Source organism: Hydra vulgaris, chromosome 12 (genome assembly GCF_038396675.1).
Source record: "Hydra vulgaris chromosome 12, alternate assembly HydraT2T_AEP".
NCBI classification, from domain to species: domain Eukaryota; kingdom Metazoa; phylum Cnidaria; class Hydrozoa; order Anthoathecata; family Hydridae; genus Hydra; species Hydra vulgaris.
In genome coordinates, this window is record NC_088931.1 from 3,810,001 (window position 1) to 3,828,703 (window position 18,703).

Sequence of the window (18,703 nt, forward strand, 5' to 3'; positions counted from 1 at the left end):
AATTTTCTTAGTCCTGTTAATTAACCCTTAGTCATAACATAAAGCTCCTTATGTGGGCTCAACAATGCATACCAAAAGTATTAACAGGCATGCCATCCATGCGCAACATGACACTGTTAATAATCTGATATTTTGCAGCTGTTAATGAAATCAGCCTTGATTTCATTAACAGCTTGAAACCTTGATACAAGTCAGCCTCAGAACCATTAAACTGAGTTTTATAGCGGTACCCTCATTAGGAGATAACAGGAAGAGTTGCATAGCCACTATCAAGGAGGTACAACCAAAAACCTATGAGAAGATCTCAAGAAGATCAGCATTCATCATCCAAGGCAGGAAACAATGTAACACAGATTTACATCTACACCAGCCTAATAGAAGAAGAAGGGGTTTTAGGCTGGTTAGCAGAATTATACTGCTTACCGCTAAAGTCTTTGCCTAATAGGCCTCCTAGAAGCTAGTAGCTGGGTGCAGTTAACATCTGCCCAAGATGAATATTTTTATTGAGACATCATCTCTAGCCTTTACTCAACCAAGAGCTCCAAGGCAGGGGGTTTTTAAGTTGGAGATTGTTTCTCCTAGCTTCTGCCTAAAAAAACACACTCTACAAGGCAGCATGGCATGGGGCAGGTAGTACCAGGTTACATGATACCAGTAGCGTGGTGATTTTGATGATCCTGAATCTGACATGACCAGGTAATAATAATTAACAAAGTTATTAAGTAATATTAACTAACCATGTTACTATAATTATATTAACCAAGTTACTAGGCATAACTAACCAAATTACTAGGTAATAGAGATCAGGATATGGTATTAGCAATCCAAAAAGAAAGTTGGAAAAGAAATGGTGTACAGAAGACTTCAAAAGCTGCAAATTATAAGAATCAAGAAAACATGAAGGCCAGAATGAATTCTAAAACACCTATGTTTGCAGCAATAGACTTAGATATATAATACAATTTTGAGCATGGAAATAAAATAAAGGGACAGGTTTTTTTGAATTATAAGTCACATAAGATTGAATTTCAATTTGATTGAATATAAGAATTACAGACAACAGCTTGCCTAAGCAGAAACCATTATAGTATTTGTTAAAAGGAGAAAGAAATGTAGCCTCACAAAAATGAAACCAAAACTCAAGCTAGATTAGCTGCAATTATGTTTTATGTATATTTGGATGTGGTAGTATTTGTGGAATTGAGAGAAAGTAGAAATTTTACAACAATTTACAATGTGTTTTTCACTTTGTTTAAAAAAGAAAGATCATTAGAAAATCCCAAGTATGTAAACAGTAATCTTTACAAGAACAGATTAGATACTTGACAAATTTAGCTAATGGTCATCTTTCTAGTTATCTTTTGAAATGATTTCTATTAATATTATCAAATAAACAAAGTAAAAAGGTAAAAAAACTCAGTGTTGTCATTCAACAATAAACATAAATATTATTGTAATAATGATTTTTATAAACTTTTTATATTTGTAAGTGACTGCAAGTTTCAAACAAGAAGACAACTTGCATTTAAGATCACCTGTCTGTTTTTATTTATCAAAAAGCAAAATGATTTTTTATCAAAACTAGAATAGATGGCTGCATCAAGTTTTTGATTATTTTTGCAAAAAAAGCCTACAATCCTTTCAATCGAAAAAAAAATCTTTAAGAAACAAAGCAAAAGAAGTTAACCACTATTAAGTAGCCTCCTCAACCAAAAGAAGTGTAACCACTATTAAGTAGTTACACTTAATAGTGGTTACACTTAGTTACTGCGCGGAGAAACAAGTTGAGCGCAGTACTACCAGGAACGTGGTGGGGATTGAACTCGAAACCTCTTGCCTATGAAGCGAGCACTTTACCAATACACTACTACCGCAGAATTATATATATACATATATATATATATATATATATATATATATATATATATATATATATATATATATATATATATATATATATATATATATATATATATATATATATATAGGATAGCCCACACAATCGCGGGAAAAATTAGTCAAGGCTTTAAATTAGCTTTAATTGTTTCTTATTTTTTCAAGGACATAACTACTACACAGCCCACTGCACAGTTACTATATGGCCAATTACATAGCTTTTAAATAGCCTAATATATACCCTGCAGGCTACCTGCTCATTGCATTGCTATTATACAACATGCTTTTATATAACCTGTTATTTAGCTACCACATAGCCATTTCATATATACTACATTATCACATTGTTGTAATGTTGCTTCTCTTTCTCTTTTCTATAAGTACTATAATGGGGACTGCTCTAAAGAGCAAGTGCCTCTTGTGCCATCTACTAAAGTACATTCTCAAATTACTTGTCATTCAATTAAGTCTCATATTTTTACTGACTGTTCCTAATTGCTCCAAAAATTCTTGTTCGTCTTGTTTTTAACCTTGAACATCAGTCCTTTGGATTTCGCTTCCTTTATCTTGATTTCCTGATTCATATAATTTAAAATCTTTTAAGTTGTCTGTTAATCATTATCTTGCTCTATAAATTTCATCTTTTCGCTTTCAGTAACTTCCAACTCTAATAGTGGTTGCTTGCTGCCTTGTTGAAAGTGAAGATGTTAAAAAGAAAAAATGAGAAAGACAAAACATAAAGTATAATATACAATATGTTTTAAACAAATTTAAATAAAATATGTTACGCTAATATTTGTAATGTAAAAAAAAAACGTTGCAAAAGTAAAAAAAAACAATTTCATTTAAAGAAAATCATATTAAATTAATTCTATTACTTATGATTTTTGTGATATCAAATTAAATGTTGAACATGTTAATTCAGTGTCAATTAACGTCAAGTAAACTGTGATGGCGTTTTATTTTTAATATTTTAAAAATTTTACTTTCACTAAAATGACTATAAGTCCTTATTAAAATGATTATTTTTAATTTTTTTGTTGCTTATTCCTTTTAGGTTGCAATGTTCATATTTTACTTTTTCTCTACTAGTTTTTGAGTTTATTTTGGAAAACGAAAAAGTCCACAGACAGAGGGCTGCCCTGTTTATATATATATATATATATATATATATATATATATATATATATATATATATATATATATATATATATATATATAAAATATATATATATTTACATATTTATATATACATAACAACCATATATGAATTAATATTGTAGCTGTTTTTTGTTGCTGAAAACTGGTTTTTTTATTTAGGTGTATAGTTCTAACTTTTTTTTCAATCATTTAGATGAAGATGAACTAAAAACAATGGTCGATAATAATGCACATTTCCATTTGCCTGTCAGTGGCAAAGCATCAATTGAAACATTCCAGTCACAATATAAGTATGTGCAAATTGTTTCTTCTCCAGGCATTGGGTTCATAGTAATTGACAAATCAAAATCTTTTAACAAGTCACAAGCAGTCGCCGCAGCTATTTTAAACTGTTGGCCTGCTGTTTTTATTATATTTTTTTTCTCAACTGTCAGTGGAATATTTATGTGGATTCTGGTAATTTTTTTTTATACTTTGTTATGTAGTTTAGAGTTAAAATTTTTACTCAAAAAAATAAAACTATTTTCAAAAGGATTGTAGAGTGAACAAAGTAGAATTTCCAAATGAAAGCTTTGTTCGTGGTATTTTACATGGTGTATATTGGGCATTTGTCAGTATGACTACTATTGGGTAAGTAAAAAGTTATCATATAGTTTTTTAACTATTATTATACTAAAAAAGTTGAAATTAACCTTTAGATTTTTTCTTATTATTAAGAAAAAATGGTAGATAATCTTCTTAACTATAACTCATAATTTATAACTGATTGATAATTATACACAGTACAATAATTAACAATATGGTATTATTATGCTTTTTTTTATTAAATACCTTGACATACCAGATTGCAATACAAAAAGATTATGAACATCATAAAGTAATTTCTTTCAAAAAAAATCTTGCAAGAAAACAAATATCAAGAAACGTCAAATGTTAAGAAAATCTTTTTGTGACAGAACATACATCAACAAAGTAGGCAAAAAATAAAACGTAAATATATAGTGTATAGTTATATAAGCAGTTACCTTTTTTTTTATTAAGATCTTTCTACGATTTTTCTTCAGATCTTTTTATGAGTTTGCATGCGCCGTATTACAAATAGCTTTTTCTAGCATCTGGAAAAACTATTTCTTTATTTAAAAAATTGTTTTCTAGAAAAAAGCTATTATTTTCGGATATTCATTGACAGCTTAATGTAGTTTTTCAGTGATACCTTATGTGACTTTTAGTGATAGCTTGATTGTGTTCTTTTAGTGATACCTTATAGTGTTTTTTTAGTAATAGCTTGATTGTGTTCTTTCAGTGATACCTTGTTGTGTTCTTTCAGTGATACCTTAATTGTGTTTTTCAGTCGTAGTTTGACTGTGTTCTTTTAGTGATGTCCAAACTTTTTCTATTCACTTTTGCAGCCACTATGATATATTGTCGCTGATGTTTAGTGTGACTGTCTGCCAGGAAATCTTGAACCAGACAGACATTTCTCTTTCAAAGCAGTCATTTATGCACTGGATATTTGACACAAAATTTATTTTCATAAATCTTTAAAATAATAAATCTATTTGAAAACCATCCTGAATTTGAAAGAGAATAAATACTTTTTTAGTCAATTTTATCTAATGATTTGTTTTCTATTGTATTCAGTGAAGAAGTTCAAAACATCACTGTGCTATTAAATCAAAAAAAACTTATGAGTTGCAACTGTTAATATAAGTAACAGAATAATAATAAAATCTACAAATGAATTAGCTTCAAGATTTCATCTTGGTGAGAGAGGTCATACAGACATTTTTTCTTCAATTCTGAAGTACTCTCAAGCCTTTATTACAAGGAGGATGAAAGGAGGGGGGGGGGGGTGACAGGGAGGAATTTAGTCCAGATCTAACAAAAGCTGGGGGGGGGGGGGATTTTTTTCTTTCATGCATAATAAAATATCAAAATAATAAAACTAAATAAAAGAATTCCATTATGAAAAAAGATATTAAACACAAAAGACCAAAAAACACAATTCCTAAAGCATTTTTTTTTTAAACAGTTTTTATCTTGGTTAGTTGGTGAAAACTTCCAATCTGACGCCATGTTACAATATAAGTATTTTTTATAAAAAGGCTCAATTTATAAATCCAAATTAGTATTTTTTATAAAACACTCATAACACTATTTAATTCTAGTGTGGCTTTCAGTCAAATGCGCATTTTCTAACAGCTGTTTTATTATAATTTCAATAAGATTTAATATGTTAATATAAGTTTTATACTTTGGTGAGAAATAAACCAAAAGCTCATTTTTGACAAATCGAGATTTACTAGGTCAACAATTTTTAAAGCATGAATACACTGAAAATTTTTGTTTTTATTGGTGACTGATAATTATTTTCTAATTTTTTAAGGTCGATTTTCACTGAATTTTTTGTTTTTGTTTTGAGATATAAATTTTTTGTTGATATATTGGCAGAGGGGTAAAGAGAGAGGGCATGGTTGATTTGATCTGAGATTTACATTTTTAAGAGTGCAGTCTTGGGAAGAAGGAGAATGATAAAGAAAAAAGAGGAAGGTGGTAGAGTGAAGAGGTGCTAAGGGGAAGCGCATAAAAGAATGTTCAAAGGATTCGAACCTGATTACATGACAAATTGGTGAATTGATGCATATGTGTATCCCCAAGCCAAGCATGCAACTATTGGAGTCTTTGCAAATCAACCAATAGTACCCATCAACAAGGAGATCAGAAAAAGGAACAGCAGAATTTAAATTAGTCTCACTAAGAGCAAGCAAGTCTGGTGAATTTTGCAAGAAGTAAGATTCAACTGACAGAAGGTTGCTTCACAGACCATGAATATTGTTAAAAGTTATATTAAACAGTTATGTGGTGGGGATGGTTTTTTATGTTAAATATTTTGGGTTACTTTTTACATGATTTAAGTGTAAAGACCATCCGTGCATCCATGCGCAACATGGCACTATTAATACTTTGATATTGTGCAGCTGTAGATGGAATCAGCCTCTCTGAGAGCTGCCGCAGAGTTTAGAAAACTTTACTACCAGCCAGCCTCAGAATTATTAAACTGAATTTTAGAGCTGTACCCTCATTAGAAGATAACAGGAATAGTTGCATAGCCACTATCGAGGAGGCACAAGCAAAAACCTAATAGAAGATTCAAGAAGATCCAGCATTCATCATCTTAGGCAGAAAACAATGTAACACAGGTTTACATCTACACCAGCTTAATAGATGAAGAAAGGGTTCAAGGTTGGTTAGCAGAACTATTCTGCTTACCCCTAAAGTCTTTGCCCTGGAGGCTTCCTACAAGACAGTAGATAGATGCAGTTAATATCTGCTCAAGATGAGTATTTTTAAAAAGAGACCATCTCTAGCCTTTTCTCAACCAAGAGCCCTAAAATAGGGGAATTTTAGCTGGATGCAGTTAACATCTGCCCAAGATGAGTATTTTTATCAAGACACCATCTCTCCTTTACTCAACCAAGAGCCCCAAAGCCGGGGAATTTTTCTGGGTGCAGTTAGCATTTACCTAGGATAAGTATTTTTATTGGGACATCCAATGTAGCCTTTACTCAACCAAGAGCCCAAGGCAGGGGATTTTTAAGTCAGAGTTTGTTTCTCCTAACCTTTGCTTTAAAATGCCCACTCTACAAGGCAGCAGGGCATGGGGCAGGTAGTATTGGGTTACATAATACCAGTAGCAGGGTGATTGTGATGATCCTGAACCTGATCTTACCTGAAGTAGTTTAAAGGATTGTTAAAAAACTATAAAAATTAGCTGAAACCACATAATTTAAAACTCACAGTTTATTATGAGTAGATTTATCTCTGAATGTTAAAAAGTATTTGGCTGTGGTTTTAATGGTGTAAAATATCAAGTTATACTCATACAAACATTCAAAACCCAGCCATCATGGGAAATAGAAAACAGTAAAGGGTTTTTAATCTACATTACTATCTTTTTAGGTTTAAAAAAAAAGCCTAAGGGTTTATATTGCATTGTTACTTTATTTCACAAAAGTGCAATATATTTATTTTATTATTATTATATATAAAAATTATATAATTCTTATTATTCTTATTGTCAGTTGATGTATTTACATTTAATATTATACAGAGTATCTATAAATTTACATTTATAGATACTCTGTATCTATAAATGTAAATTTACAAATATAATCAAACATTTAAGGTCTTTGAAATACATTATTTCACCATATCCACCTAACATAAAAAGTCTGCCACAATCATCATGTTAAGACTGTCTGCCACATCATCAAGTATAGTTATTCTAAAGAATTCCATTCTTGCTTATGATGATGCATTAAAAAAATCCAGATACAAATCCATACATTTTATGCTCATGTACCAACCAAACATAAAACCAAATTAAAAAAAAGATGTAAGCACAATATGATATGGTAATCCACCATATCATATTAATGGTATCATAATAATGGTATATCATAATAATGGTATCCACCATTTAGCGAAGATTTCATTACAAAAATTGGTTGTATGTTGATTGGTTTAACAATCAACATACAACCAATTAGAAGGCGTACAATAGCTATTTGTATTATCTCTTTGTACCCAAAAAAAATAAAACCCAGATCCTTTGGAGTGCAAAACAGTAAAAACAATAATTCACTTGTTATGATAGCTGTAGTTTTGTGTCTAATTATCTCATATTTGGTACAACTGATAAGTTCTTTTCTTTATTCAAGTAGTCAAAATTTTTATAGTTGAATTATTAGGGTAAATTTAAAGGTAAACAAAAGTATCAAAACTAAAGGTAAAAAAAAGCATTTTGAAAGTTCAGACATATACACCTGTAAGTGTGCTAAATAACTGTTGATATTTATTGAGTTTGGATTACATTACATATAATAATTTTATAATATTTTAAGTTCCAGATAATAAAACAAATATTATTTAAAAATTTTTTAAAAGTTATTTTCCAGATCAACACAAAAAAAAGTTGAAAGAATATGCACTTCCAACAAAAAAACTTACAGTAAAAAAGTTTTTTTTTTGTTTTGTTATTCACCTCCTCAAGGACAAGAAGGCCACTACAGATGAGGAGGCTACTTAATAGTGGTTATAACCCTTTCTCAACTCTATAACTCCAAAACACGAACCTTGACAAACAAGGCCGCTGCGCAGAGAAACAAGTTGAGCATGGTACTACTAGGGACGTGGTGGGGATCGAACTTGGAATCTCTCACTTATGAAACGAGTTTTTTTAAAGATATCACTGTGCATCGTCAAAGTACAGCACTTTACAAATGTGCTATAGCTTCAGGATTATAAGAAAGAAGATAAAAAACTTATCTGAATAAACTTATCTATTATTGAAGATTTTCTTAAAAAAATTAAACTAGTTTTTTTTTCTAAGTGAATTTTATAAATTTCTATGAAAAATTATGTGGCATTAAAAGTTATTGATGGAAAACATTTCATACCAGAATTGGAGCTACATGTAGATGAGAGTCTAGCATATACTATTCAAGCTTATGGTTGGCTTTTACCAGACACTTATCAAATTTATAAGAGTAATTTACAATCTGTAAGACACACCATGGTATCACAGTTTCTCAATCATATCCAAAGTTTCTATCTGTGCAATCAAATATCATCAAATAAAATAGAAAAATTTTTGCTTCTAAAAAGACATGTTGTTAACAAACTATTTTTAATTGATTACATCTATGAAAGATTTGATGATGATTATAGTCCTACAAAATGAAACAGTGTATTTCAGATCTCCAACGTGTAATATTCTACAAATTCAATTATTTGTAAAGAGTGCAACTTATTAACTATAAATAGTAATAAAAGTATTAATGCAAAAAAGAAAATTTTAAACACTCCAGCTAGCATTAAAGCTCCTGTTAAATACACTGCACCTAAAAGGTTACTTCTTACCCTCCAAAATCAAAGATCTGAAAATAAATATCTTAAAAAGCAAGTTGCTCAATTTAGAGAAGCCATTGAAAAAAAGTGCAGTATCAGTTAGAGAAAACATCCACCAGGATCTTTAAGGAGTTATCCACAGTTTCTCAGAATAAGTTATTTTAAATAAAGAAATTTCATCCTTTATGAAACTATTCCTTACATAACAGTTAAAGTTTTTAACAGATCATCCATTTCAAACAAGATACATCTATTGGTAATAAAGCACTCTTTTCTTATAAAGCATATGATCTTCTGCTTTTACAAACAGATGGAAAAGGTTCACTAGTTTTGCCTTCTCAGCGCACTTTGAGAGACTATAGAAACTACATCAAACCTCAAAGGGTTTTTAAATGTCAATGTGTTCAGGAGCCTACTAAATTAGTTTCAAACTTTTCAGCTTTTAAACGATATATTATACTTTCTTTTGATGAGTTGAAAATTCAAAATGATTTTATATGGGATAAGCATACAGGTGATTTAATTGGTTTTGTTAATCTTGGTGAAGATGATCTTAAATAAGGAACATTTTGAAAAAATATACACTTTACCTTCACATATCTTAGATTTTTTTATTAGAAGTGTAATGAATACATTATCTTACTTTTTTGCAAGTTTTGGTGCTGATAGTGTAATGTCATTCCAGATTTTCCCATTATTTTGGCGGGCTGTAACAATATTAGAAAGAACATATAAATTAAAAGTTGTTGCTGTGACTTGCGATAGAGCATCACCTAATCATGCATTTTATAAAATGCATACAAATAATGAAAATAAAGCAAATAGTATAACATATCGCACAAAAAATATTTATGCATGCGGTAAACAGTATATTTTTTCTGATCCTCGTCTTATCAAATCATCAAGGGTTTGAGCAACTCTGGGTCTAACCGTTGTTCAAGATATATGTGGAATAATGGAAAATATTTGCTGTGGAGTCACATAGCTAATTTTTACTATGAAGATATGTAGTGTAATTTAAATTATTCTCCTAAACTTACTAGAGAACATATAGTATTAAATACATACTCTGTTATGAATGTAAAATTAGCTGCTCAAATTTTAAGTGCCACAGTTGGAAATACATTGCTTGAATTTGGACCAGATGAAGCTTCTGAAACAGCATATTTCTGCCTGTTAATGGATAATTTTTTTGATTGCTGCAACGTTACAAACACTAAAGAGTACATCAAGAGATTTCTGAAATCTTATACTGATAGTTCAAATGAAAGATTTTACTGGTTAAGAATTTTTTAAAAATATCTTATTGACTGGAAGGAGAGCGTTAAAAAAAGGCTTAAAAAACTCTCTCAAAAAGAGCTCAATAAAATGTTCATATTAAGTCAAACATTTGAAGGCTTATCTAGAACTGCAAACTCTTTAGTTGAGTATGTTCAATACTTATTTAACAAAAGGTTTTCTTATGTATTAACTGAAGTATTTTGTCAAGATGCATTAGAAAACTACTTTGGTAAGCAGCAAACTATAGGTTGTAATAGAGGTAATCCTAACCTTAAAGACACTCGTTACAATGATAATATTATAAAATCTTAATTTGTGATCTAACCCCTTTGTGGAAATGTTAGACTGCATACAAAAGAATGGATAATTGATGATGCACCATTTCCCAAGAAGCTATGAAAAAGGAAATAACTTTAAACCTTTTCTTTTATAAAACCTTTTATTCATTTCATAAAGTGAAACATTTTATTTTTATTAAATTATCAGTAGATATTGTCTCCTCTATAATCACTTTAATAAAATTCAAAATAAGAATCTTCCTAATTTTTATGTTAGTTTGTTTAAAAATATTTTTTTATTTTTTTATTTTGTCAAAACCTACATTTTATTACAACAATAATTACTAAAAGTCTAGACTTCAAAATTTTTAAAAAATATCCTACATTAATATGTAAGTAGAAAAAACAACAATTGATTAAAATAAATTAAATGTTTGTTCTTAACCAATAATGTATTTATTTAAATTTGTCGCAATGAAAATAGCTGTTTGATAAGTATTGCACATTTGGGAATAAAATAATAATGCTGACAAAGCATTTCCATCTCTTGTTTACATATGCATGGATTGATAATATTTTACTGATTAGAGGAAATATAATTGTGCAACTGAAACATCTCAGTCAACACATAAAAATTTTATTTAATCTTATTTGACTTTTTTCAAAGATTCTGCTTTTGTTATTTTTGTTTTGTTTTTGATATTTTCTTTTAGTTGCTTTGTGAACGTACGCGAAAAAAAAGCATCAGTATGTGATAAAGTTTTAGCAATTTCTTTGTCTATTTCTGTTTCAGAAAGATCACAAGTCTGATAAAAAGAGGTCTTAATAAAACAGTTATTTAGTAATTGTAAATACTTTACTGTCAATTTTTTGAAAATTGTTGGTAATATGAACTTAAAATTTTTTTTCACATTCACTAAATATATTTATTACTAGTTTATTTATTTTCCACAATACACCTCTATCTTTGATATCTACAAGTTTTTGTTCCTTTTGAGTCTTTGAAGAAAAGAAAATATTAGGCCATTGTTCAGATATTACACCATCATTAACTTTTTTACTTTTTAAATTAAAGTACAGTTTTTAGAATACATAACCTGCATTATATTCTAAGCATCTTATGTCTTTTTTAGAGAGATTAATTTCCACATATGAATTTGATTCTTCAGTAATAAACTTATATTCTTTTGTTATTAAAAAATTTAGACATATTTTTGTTAATTCTGATAATAATAAAGTTCTTTAGGTATTGCTTGTATTGCAACTGGCTCAGTTGTGTACTTTTGGTAAAGTGAAGAATGCAGTTTTTCTGCATTGCCTTTGAATTCAATCTATTTTTTGTAAAAAAAAAGAATCGCTCTTTTTCAGTTACAGCCATGTTTTTGAAACATTCTTGATCTTCATAACCAAAACAACCATCTGTTGACTATTTATGCATTGCACTTGTCAATAGATTTCTAAACTGTGTATTTTGAATACAAATTTTATTACTGATAACCTTGTGTTTTGCACTTTTAGCGGGTCACTGGTACATTTTCAAAAACAATCAATAATGGTCTGTGTTTCCAGACTGTCTTATGACTGACTATGGTTTAATATTGTATTAAATATATTAAATATATTAATTATATGGTTTAATATTGTATTAATATTGTATTGTTGTATTTATGACTGACTATGGTTTAATATTGTAATAAAATACAAAATTCTTGATCGTAGAGAATTGTGCTCAATAATTTAGAAACTTAATTTATATATACACACATACATATGTATATATATATATATATATATATATATATATATATATATATATATATATATATATATACATACATACAATATACATGTTCTCTCAAATTTTAATTTTCAAATAGCTATGGTGACAAAACTCCACGAAGTACTCCAGCAAAAATTGCTGCTATATTCTGGATGTTAACAGGTCCCATTACCAATGCTATTGTGATTGGTGCTATATCAACAACTCTGACATCGGTAAAATTAGGTTCTGACCCAATTCTTTATGGAACTAAGGTATTTTTTTTTTTAATTAGTAAACTATCTTTGCGTTTTTATTTGTATTTTTATAAAAATTTAGTATTCAATATACTGTAACAACAAAATAGTATACAATATAAAAAAAAAAGACAAAAAAAAATTGTTTTTATAAAACTTCAGTTGGCAAAGTTTTAACAATTTTTTCATTTTTATTTTTAACTAAAGTTTTATTAGGTTAATCAAGTAACACATTTTAAAAAAGTAAATTTCATAATATCAAAGTTATTAATAGGGTTTTTGTTTGAGTTATTGTTACTTCAACCAACCAAGATTTAAAGAAAGTTATACTTTAGCCAAGAATGCATTCAACAAACTTGTATCTCAAAAAAAAATTCAATCAGCAGGTTTAAAGTAGCCCTTTTTGTTAAATATATTTTACAGGCGCATAGGGAAAGTATCTATACATCATAGTTAAGCTGGTAGAAAACTTTAATCTGGAACTAAACAGCAAAAGGACCATATTGCTACTGCAACCAATCAAGTTCAATGTTAATAACTACCGCAGAGCAGCAACAACAATCGCAATAACAACAACCAGCCTCTGACACAAATTCAATCATTACCCGGGATTGAAAAGTTGTAATTTTTAAAAAAAAAATCTTTTTTATCTAAATTTAATTTTTTTAAGTTTGAATTTTGAACTTAGTTTTAATCACATATAGTTAATTCAAAAAGTATGATTCATAGTCATTATACAACATTATAAAATCAATTTTAACCATTTAAAATTAACTATTAACTGATTAACTACAAATGGTTTTTTCAAATTATTAAAAGATTTTAAATCTATTTGAAATAATCCAAATTATTATAAAATTGTTATAATATTTTCACTAATCACATGATTTTATAATTTAAAAAATCTTAGAAATACCCTAGAACATAAATTTAACAAAATAATCCTTCTACTTTAAAGTTAATCAGTTAACCAATCAAAAAGAAGCAAGAATAAAGGAATGAAGATTTACTCTATCACTCTAGAAGCATGAACAAAACTCAGATAACAATATAAAATAACATGAATTATGGCTTGAAAATATCAGTATCTTTACTCCTTAAATATCAGAGCTCTTCACAAAAATTTATGCTGTCACAACCTCCACTTAGAAAATCAGATCATTTTGCCATCATCATCATGTAGGAGTGTGAAAAAAATGATTTCTTTCATTACACAAACATTTCACAAACTATTTCATAAATAATTAGAATGCCGAGTTTGAAACACATCATCGATAAAACCCTTTAAAAACTTCCTCAACTCTAAAACCATGTAAACAGTTAAATAAACAAAGCCACTATTATGCCAAGTATTTTTAGCATAAATATGATTGATGTCACATCTCTACATTAATTTGACATTTGAACAATTTTGTTATTTTAAAATGTTGTTCTTTTTAAACATTTTATTATTTCAAAGTTTATGTAATTAAAAAAAAACTGAAACTTAAATTATGTTAAATTATTTTGAAAAAATGTTTACTTACTGAAACTTAAATTAAACTTATGTTAAATTATTTTAAACATATTTTAAATTAAAATTTAAAAAATTGAGCTTTTATAGCAGAAAATTTTTGTTTGAGTAAAATAAGGAAAATAAAAAACCTTGAATTGTTAAAAAAAAGGTAGAATGTGTATTCAAAAATTTATTTTCAAAATTTTTTAGATTAAATTAAATTGTATAAACTTAAGATTAAATTGAAAATTAATTGTAATTTAGTTGCGAACTTTAAAATTGACATCAGCTTAGTAAAATGTGGTCACAGCCAAATATGGGTAGAACCTAAAAAAGGTTAAAGTTTAGCAACAACAAGTTGGTTCCCTGTTTGATACTAATAAAATATTTGGTAAAACATTTTTGGTATAATAAGGCCTTTTTTTGTCATAAGTGTTCTTATTTTTATTACAACCATAAGTTGCTTTACAAAGATATTTGTGTTTTAGTTTATTGTTCAGTGCAACAGTTACCAACTGTTTATGAGAATTTGTACACAAGAACCATTGAACAGTTGTGTTTATTCTGTTTTCTGAACATTAATTGCAAATTAAATTAAAAATTTATGAACAAAAACTGTTTTTCTTGTTTGAAGAGTTTGTTTTTTTTCTTGAGCTTTTTCTATAAAGTTATTTAGAAGAGTACAATTGCTCTTTTAATATGAAGTTATATAAATTCCAAAACCATAGAATAAACACAGTAAACAGTTGACTAAGTTTCTCCTTTCATTATTCTATTTAAGATTTAAAAACGTGACTAATACCATAGCTAATAGACATATACCATAGTTAATAAGCTTATACCATAGCTAATAGACTTATACCATAGTTAATAGACTTATACGTTAAGAAGTAGGCATTTGATTTTAACCATCAAATTTTGCTTTCTATAATTATTTTCAAAATAATAATTTTATAAGGAATACCACTGAGACAAGTTTTAAATTTTATTTAAAAAAATTATAAATTTGTTCAATAATTTTAAAGTTCAAGAATTTGTAAGTTATAAAATTACGTATTGAAAGAACATAAATGTAAGTTTCATTCAACTTATATTCAGCTGTTATGAAACTTATATTCAACTGTTATGAAACTGTTATGAAACTTATATTCAACTGTTATCAAACTTATATTTAACTGTTATCAAACTTATATTTAATTGTTATGAAACTTACATTCAACTGTTATGAGACTTATATTTAACTGTTATGAAACTTATATTCACTTATATAAAAAGTGAAGTTAAATGAAATAAATTGAAAATGGCCTAAATTAAATGCCTGAATTAAAAAGGTTTTTATTTTCATCATTGTTTTTGCAGCTTTCTGTGCTTGTATAGGTTGTACATTTTTTATAATGCTATCTCTCTAATATACATGATATTAGGCATCTTTCTTCATTTTACAGTAGCTTTAATGTCATCTGAACTCTCTTTGAGTTGACCTACTTCTACCACTACCTTTTTCTTCTAAAAGTGCTGACTATCATGCTGATATCCATTTATCTGTATCTTTATGCTCTACCTACCTAAACCAGCTTAATCCTCCTTAATGCACCATTCAGATATGCTAGCATTCTTTTTGTTATATCCATATTTTTCTCTTATCTTTTTTAACTATACCACACCTCTATCTTATCATCATTTTCTTTGTTCTTACTGGGAAAAGGAAACTGTAAAAAATTTTTATACAAGTATACTAGTATGTACTATTCATTTTTTAGGTAGGAGCATTAAGTAATTCATGTGAATATAATCTAGGTGTTAGAAGAAATGCAATAATGATTGGAGGTAAAGCATTAAAGAAAATATTCGAAGGCAAATATTATTTGATAATAATGCATAAAGTTTTAAAGTATTTTTTTAATAATATTAAAAATTATAATATATACACAAACTTTTTAATAATAATAAATACACAAACTTTTTATTAATAATAAATACACAAACTTTTTATTAATAATAAAGGCACAAACTTTTTAATAAAAATAAATACACAAAATCAAAAAAGATTAAAAAATGATTTTACTATTTCATATTATTGATAGATTTTAGAAATGTATCAGACCTATTGGAAGCGCTTGAAATAAGATTGATTGATGGGATTTTGTTAGACTCACTTAACATTCCTTCTGTAGTTGATATTTTTGCTGAAAAAAATTTTAAGATTGCAAAAATGATACCTGTACAATGCGGTTGGGGAATTGTTATTTCTTCTGATATAATAAAAGTGGAAGAGGAAATACGTTCATATGTAAAATCACAAGAACAGATGGTGAAGAGTCTTATTGATACTTTGACAAAACCTATCACGGTATTTTAAGCTTTATTTTTATTTTCATAAATTTATTCAATTTTAATTGCAGTTCCTGTTGAATCTTTCTTGTTACATCTATCATACTGTTCCATTGATCACCATTATTAAAATTTTAGTTATCTTTGTAACTAAATAAATAGATCAAAGATTTTAATTAGTTAAAATATTTTTTAAATTTGTTCAAGTTTTGCATTATATAAAATTATTGAAAAGTTTAAAAAATTTTTAAATTTATTAAATCAAATATTTATAGTTTTTAGTTTTAACAAACAAATACATTTTAAAAGTTCATTAAATCTATCATACAGCCAATTTTTTAAATTTGATGGTGATGATGTTTTCTTTTTTAAATTCAGTTGAGTTGACATTTTATTAGAAACTGATCAAAGTCTTTAATATAAGCTTGACTTTAATTGTTTTATTCAAATACTGCATATTTTTTTTAAATGGCTTGACTAATTATGGTTTTTTTAACACTTTTATGTTTAGTTAAAAAACATAATTGACAAAAACATATTGGACAACCTCAAGTTTTCTAAACTTTGAGGTTGCTCTCAGGCAACAGCTGTAAAATATCAGTGTATTAATATTTTGGGGATGGTTTGTTCTTTTTTAGTGTTTTTAATGTGAATTTTCCAGGCCAAAAAAAAATCAAAATTCACTTGATTTTTTTGACACTTGATTGTCACTCAATGTTAACAAATAAATTGTTAGCATCATTGTTGTCTTCGTCACTATCATTGTTGTTGTCATCATTGTCACTCAATTGTTAACATCTGCTTTTTTTAAAGATTTATGGACTTACAAGATATTTTTCTTTCATAGAATCTTATCTACAAAGTCATTTTTTTTCATACATTTTTTGTTTATACTTTAGTGAACTTTCATAGAAAGTTTACCAGATTTAGTTGGGTTGGATTTAGTTTTTGTGAGACTTGAACTTGCCTGTTGTTTTTTTCTGATCTTACCTTATATGCAAAGGTTATTCAGTTTTTTAAGTGGTGAATTTAATCAAATTAGGTTTAAATTCACCACTTTACTCAATATCCTTCTTCCTTTATCTTTGTTCTACATTGTTCACTATCTTTTTGACTGCTCATTTCTAGATGACTGTTTTGTTCTTGGTGATATTTCTGATAACTATATATTCTTGAGTGCTTAAAATAGGGGAGGGGGTGAGAATAAAAGAAAGGAGGGGAATTTTAGTCCAGATCTAAAGTCTGGGGAAGGAGGGATGGGGGTTTATTAATGTTTTTTATTAAATACTAATAAAACAAATTAATTATAAACTGGCTTGTGGTTAATTGCGCATTTTCTAAAACTGCTTTATTATAGTTTCAGTATAATTTAATATTATATATATTTAATATAATATAACTTATATAAGTTTTACACTATGGTGAGAAAGCTCAATGATTTACAAACTTAATTTCGCTGAAAGTTTTTATTCTCATCAATGACAAATATATATATTTTCTGATTTTTTTTTTTAAGTTTTGAATTGTTGATTTTTGTTGATAACAAATAAAAATTAATAAATGGGGGGGGGGGGTCTCATTAAGCTTGGGGTGAGTGGGAAAAATTTCCAAAAATTAATAAACGTCCCCTTCCATGTATTAAGCACCTAAGAGTACCTGTCTGTATTGAAAATTTATTTGAAATAAACATAGCCTTCTAGAACACAGATTTGATTATAAGTATTTGCAACTACTCTTGACAAGTTTAAAAGATTTTTTTTTATTATTTATTTATTTATTTTTTTGCGCTTTATTATTAAGAGAAGCTCTAGATACATCTTATACTATATAGATTATATAATATTTTTATATTTCATTTAAAATTTAAGATTCATAAGGTCTTTTATGATATAGTACAAACAAATTTTACTTTATTGAATCTTAGATTTAATTAGTTTAATTTGTCATTGTTTTTTCTTAAAAAATGAAAGAATTTGTGTTGATATTTGTTTATGTTTCTATTCATATAATATTTGTTTATGTATTTTTTTAGTATGTTTTTTTTTTTTTTTTTTTTTTTAACATCTTAACTTCCAACAAGGCTGCCAACAACCACTAATTAAAGTTGGAAGTTACTGGAAGAGAAATAATGAAGATTGTAGAGCAAGATAGCGATTGACAGACGACTTGAATGATTGCAAGTTATATGAACTAGTAAAGCAAGATGAAGGAAGCAAATTACAAAAAACTGATGTTTGAGGAAAAAAAAACTAACAAACAATCACAAAAAAAGGAAGAGATTTAATTGAATGACAAGTAAGACAAGAATGAATTTTAGTAGTTGCTACAAGAGAAG

General features: G+C 27.7%; 1 protein-coding gene across 2 annotated transcripts in view; it reads left to right on the forward strand.

The window, feature by feature from the left end:
- Positions 1-18,703, forward strand: part of LOC100199991 (uncharacterized) — a 97,800-nt gene that overhangs the window by 71,253 nt on the left and 7,844 nt on the right. For both annotated transcript variants that reach the window (XM_065811264.1, XM_065811265.1), the window contains 5 exons: positions 3,251-3,513; positions 3,590-3,687; positions 12,404-12,560; positions 15,798-15,864; positions 16,122-16,387. In XM_065811264.1, coding sequence (XP_065667336.1) covers positions 3,251-3,513; positions 3,590-3,687; positions 12,404-12,560; positions 15,798-15,864; positions 16,122-16,387 — 851 coding nt within the window. The remainder of the gene's footprint in view (positions 1-3,250; positions 3,514-3,589; positions 3,688-12,403; positions 12,561-15,797; positions 15,865-16,121; positions 16,388-18,703) is intronic.